Genomic DNA, 5,475 nt, shown 5'->3' on the forward strand with positions numbered 1-5,475 from the left:
TAATGCACCTCTTTAACACGTAAAGCCACACCAGGGCGCAAAACATACGGCTTGAGAACAAGCACATCAAACAAAAACCTTTCCAGGTCACAACCCACCTGTTTCTTGGCTCTCCTGCAGTCTCTTTAAGGCTTTTATTCCTGGGTCCCCTTTTTTTTTTTTTTTTTTTAAATTCCTGATGTGATTATTTTAGAATTGGAGCTGGCCCAGTTATTCAGCAGTATTGCCGTGCAGTCATGTAGAGACTGCAACAATTGGCCGTGTGGGCTGAAAGAAGAGCGAACGCTTTGTCATGTAGAGCAGTGTTTCCCAACCCTCTCCTGGAGGCTCACCTAACCAGTCGGATTTTCAGGATATCCATAATGAGTGTGCAGGAAATAGATTTGCATATATTAGAGCCCCCCTCCCCCTGGCTATGCAAATCTATCTCATGGCAAGAAAAACATCAAAGGTGCAGCTGGTCTGATTGTCATCAGGCACCTTTTCTTAGGGTCATTCTGATGCTCAAATCAGAAATCAGAGGAAGCCATTTGCTATTCTTTGGGATCAGAGGTGGCCCACTCACACTGGACTCAGGCCTACGCAAGCCTGCCATCTTGTGAGCTGTGCAGGCTCAACAGGAGGAAGCAGTGGTTGTCCGCCTTGCAACCGTGGGGGTCTGAAAACCAAGAGGCAGGAGTAGCATTAGCACCACTCCTCCCCCTGTTTAAACCAGCTTGGGGCTCTGTTCAGACAGCAGCAGCTCATCCCCCACATCCCACCCCATCCTCAGCAGTCTCAAGTGTCAGCACCCAATGCCAGCAGGCTCTTCCTCCATGCTCCTCTTCCATCCCAGGGAGGGAGAGACTTCTGGTGGAGAGAGGGAGGGGTGCCCACTCAAGCTCACCTTGAGCCCTGCCAAAACAAATCAGTTGTGGCTATGCCGTTGTTCGGGAAGGCCTCATTTCACATCCCTTCATCGCATAAAAGAAGACACAGAAAATCTCTTAAGCAGCAGACACCTGAGTGCCTACCTTAAGCAAGCCTAAGCAGTAAAAGCTGCAGCGCTGGTATTGTCTTCCCTCCTATTTTTTTTTATTCTGCACGTATACCTTTGGTCTCTCTTCTCACTTTCTGCATGAATGCAGTCGGTCACGTGAGCTCATGACAAATAACAGTGGGAGGCACTAGGATACAGCTGGAAAATAAAGGCCATGCTTGACTCTTCAGGCAGGGTCCCCCAGAAAAGGAAGAAAAAAAAAAAAAAAAGAGTTCACGATGAGTTCAGCCTCGAGATCCTCAGTAAAGGAAACGATGCACTGTCTTATTCTCTTGAAAGGCTTAGAATAAAATCTCTCTCTATATGCTTGGAAAAGGCAGTTAAGGGAGAGGAGACCCAGGAATAAGACCATAAGAGACTTAATAAAAAAAAAAAACCAAGGTGGCATGTTTTATATCTATTTGATTTATACTCTGCTTTTTCAGGCACGTCAAAGTGGATTGCATTCAGGTCCCCTAGGTATTTCCCCCATCCCCAGGGGGTGTACAATGGACCAGGCGTGGGTTACTGGGTCTTTAAAACATCCGAAGCCCCAAACACAAGGAAGTTTTTCTCGATCCGTGCCAGCATCCCCTGCTGGCGTTTACTGTTGTGCCACTGTACATTTCTACTATAAGAAAGAATGAAGGGATAAAACAGGCAGCGAGGAGGTGATGGCAGTGCTGTGCAGTGACTTTAACACCATGGTGCCCATGCATTTCTTCACTGCTTTTCACTTCAGGCTGGCGCTGGGATCACAGCCAGACCTCAAAGGGTTATGGGAGAATCCAGGCGGGCGTCTTGCCCTGCAGGATATCGTTTGGGCTGCACCCACCTTGCCACCGTGGCTCCTGAATCTGTGCAAGAGAAGAGAAAATTGCGACGCTGCTCCTGCTGCTGGAATCCTGGTGAGTGGCAGGAGGGAGAAGGCAGGGCGTGGGGGGTGGAGGAAGGGGACCTTAACCCCAGCAGGGAGGGGGGGGGGGGGGCAACAGAGCATGGCAAATCCACCAGTTTCTTCCATATTCAGTAGCAGCTCAGAAAAGCATCACAGCTTAATACAAAATGCCCATGGTCCAATCAATGCGAGACCTTGATGCCCACGTCTGTGGGTGGCATGTGGGCATGGTTTCTGACACCCGGCTCTTCCCAGAGGTTCAAGGGGATTTCAGAAACGTGCCGCCGCTGGCTCTGATTTTGGCAGTGCTCAGCTCACAGAGGTGGCAAGTGATCACCTCAAGACCCAAATTGCTTGCCGGTAATGCAGTAGCTAGGGAAGCAATATTAAAAATGATCCAAAGATGATTCTGAAGAGGGAACTGTACTGGGTCTTGAAAACTCATGATCAACTCTGGATAATTCTTACTTTGGTGCAATACAAGGTGGTATAGTTTACAAATGAACCTCTCAGTGCATTGCTGGAGCCACCCTCGCCACCATTCCCTTATTCATTTGCTATCCTCTCCTTCACAGGACAGGATGGCCCGCTGGATCAGCACCTCCTTCATGTGTTTCCTGCTTCTCACTGTGGCCTTAATGCTATGGTATGCCAGCGGCCTGCTCTCCAGGCTTTCCCAGCCCAGTCTGCCAGCCAAGCCAGAGAAGACGCACCTGCTCCTCCTCTCCTCCTGGAGGTCTGGGTCCTCTTTTCTGGGCCAGATGTTCAATCAGAACCCTGAGGTTTTCTACCTGAAGGAGCCTGCCTGGCACCTGTGGAACCGGTTACAGCAGAAGGGCCCAGAGCGCCTGCAGAGGCCTATAAGGGACTTGCTGAGGTCCATCTTTCTCTGTGACACATCAGCGCTGAAACCCTACATGGGCAGGAGCGAGTTTGTGTCAGACTTGTTCTCCTGGATCAAGAGCAGAGCACTGTGTTCTGCTCCAGCCTGCAGCACCTTCCCCAGCCTGGGTGACTTGGAAGAGTCCCACTGTTCCCAGATCTGCTCTAGGACTCCCTTTCAGAAGATGGAGGAGGTCTGCAGGTCCTACAGCCATGTGGTAGTGAAGGCAGTACGGATTCTAGACCTGGAGGCTTTCTACCCACTTCTGGAGGACCCCTCACTGAACCTGAAGATTATCCACCTGGTAAGGGACCCGCGGGCTGTCCTTTCCTCTCGTGAACATACAAAAGGGCTGGAAATGGATGACATGATTATCACAGGGGCACAGAAGGCCAAACCCAATGCCAGCATGGTAATGCAGGAGGTTTGCAAGGCCCAGGTACGCATCCACAATGCATCCTTACCCCTGAAGGACCGCTACCTCCTGGTGCGCTATGAAGATCTGGCAAAGGACCCCTTATCCTATGCGGCCAGCCTGTTTGAGTATGCCTCCCTGAGCCTGTCTCCTCGGATGGTGGCCTGGGTCCACCACAACACACACCCGGGGGTGCACAGGAATCAGGGCTTCCTGATGTACTCCAAGGATGCCAAGGTGGTCTCTCAGTACTGGCGAGAAAAGCTAAGCTTCCAAAAAGCAAAACAGGTTCAGGAAATCTGCAGGCAGGCAATGAACATCTTTGGTTATCAGTTTATTGGATCAGAAGTGGAGCAAAAGGACATGTCCCTTACCCTTGTTTCACCCTGAAGGTCAAATTCTTCAGGAATTTAAATCTATTTTTCTAGCTATTCACCCTCCTCATGCCCATGGCATCCATTGCCAGAGGATTTGGTTGGTGCAGTTAGTGTAGCTGGGTTTAAAAAAGGTTTGGACAAGTTCCTGGAGGAGACATCCATAAACAGGGATCAGCCACTGCTATTACTGGCATCAGTAGCATGGGATACACTTAGGGGCAGATTTTCAAAGGCTACGCACGCATGTCCCGGGGCTTGCTAAAATGGGCGGTCCAGGGGCGTGCACACACTGGTTAGCAGGATGGAGAAGCTCAGTGGGACCCAGTCCTATTGTTTGGCCTTCAGGATGGCTAGCCAGGGACCACTATTTCCTTACCCTGCTGGGAAGTTTGTGTAAGAAGCCTGCTCCTCACTGGAGGGAGGAATGTTGTGCAAAATAGGGTCACTGTGAGCCAACCCTCATAGGATGCCATTTCTTATATACTATGAGACGTAGCTTGCAGCGTCTTACTTTGAACCAACCAGTAGGTTTTGACATCATTTATAGAACTGGTATAGTGCTAGAAAATCACAGATCCTTGTAGTGAGTTAATCAAAGAAATGAGGACTTACGAGCGAGGTTTGGGACCGAAACCTTGCTCTAAGTACTCCTGAATAAAAGGTGGAAATGCGTGCTTTAAATCCTCATTTCTTTGATTAAACTCACTCCAAGGACCCTTGATTTTCTAGCGCTATACCAGTTCTACTCATGGTTAGTTACCACTAGCGTATACCGCTCGTCATCTCCACCTTCTATTGGCTATTGACATCATTTATACCCTAACTCACCCTACTGTAAAATGTCCATGAACAAATCCAAGATGCCATTTCTCGTATCATAGTAGGCACTGCTAGGAATGTCTCTTTTATGGTGTAAGAGAGAGCCAGCCCAAGAAAAGGGTAGCTCAGTTTTAACACTGCGCACACACACATACTAATTCCTCCAGCCTGAGGCTATGGCAATTGTAAATAAGAAGCAGCCAACAAGGAGAAGCCAGCCATCCCCAAGGCAAGTGGAGAGATCTCCCAGTCTTTAACAATCCAACGTCTCCCTGGCACTTTCTCCCTTCTCTCTCTCTGATTGCTGAGCCACTGTGGTAGATGGGGTGCACTGGGGAGAGTCGAACGGGGCAGTAGATTGCAGCTGCTAGGAGGGAAAATCTCCTTAACATAGATACTCTTTTTTTGCACAGTCAACACAGGCATGGACACTGTAATGCTTCTAGATCGCACATGCAGTAAAATCTTGTGTTCACCTGTCTTGGAGCTGCTTAGTTTCTTTTTTATTACATTGTTTAGGCCTGGGGCAACTGCATTGGAAGTGCATACTAATGACATCACACGTTAGATTCCAGGTGGTGTAATTAATCTGAAATTTTACATGGGACATCTCACTTACACATGCTCCAGGTGTTTGGGTCCATAGTATGCAAATTTCTCTCATTTCTCACAATTTCTGAATTTAAGTCATTATTGACTACTACCGGTAGGAGATTGTGCACTGAAGTGTCCATATTCCCCCCAAAAAACTACTTTCCCCATTCTGATTCAATGGAAAATGAAAATTGGTTCCTACCTGCTAATTTTCGTTCCTGTAATACCACAGATCAGTCCAGAAAAGTGGGTTGTATATCCCTACCAGCAGGTGGAGTCAGAGAACAATTAGAACTCTGGGCACTGCTACATAATGAGAGTGCCACCTGCAGTCACTCACAGTATTGACCTGTACCCAAGCCCATGCTAAAAGAACTAAATAACGAAGGGTGCACTCAACCAAATTTCCAGACTACCACTTCATCATTAGCAAAAACCAGACCGAACAAGTGCTAAAAACTGCTCCATGAA

At 48.4% G+C, this 5,475-nt stretch overlaps 1 protein-coding gene across 1 annotated transcript; it reads left to right on the plus strand.

Moving 5' to 3' along the window:
• Window positions 1-1,805: 1,805 nt before the first annotated feature.
• On the plus strand, window positions 1,806-4,890 carry LOC115080572 (carbohydrate sulfotransferase 5-like). The gene is made up of 2 exons (XM_029584808.1): window positions 1,806-1,926; window positions 2,492-4,890. Exon 2 carries the CDS (start codon window positions 2,498-2,500, stop codon window positions 3,602-3,604), a length of 1,107 nt encoding a protein of 368 aa, XP_029440668.1. The 5' UTR covers window positions 1,806-1,926; window positions 2,492-2,497; the 3' UTR covers window positions 3,605-4,890.
• Window positions 4,891-5,475: the final 585 nt, after the last annotated feature.

The sequence above is a fragment of the Rhinatrema bivittatum genome, chromosome 19 (genome assembly GCF_901001135.1).
Source record: "Rhinatrema bivittatum chromosome 19, aRhiBiv1.1, whole genome shotgun sequence".
Taxonomy (NCBI): domain Eukaryota; kingdom Metazoa; phylum Chordata; class Amphibia; order Gymnophiona; family Rhinatrematidae; genus Rhinatrema; species Rhinatrema bivittatum.

Excerpts from the sequence above, each read along its gene's own strand:
- LOC115080572 (XM_029584808.1), top strand. The coding sequence starts at position 2,498 with ATGGCCCGCTGGATCAGCACCTCCTTCATGTGTTTCCTGCTTCTCACT.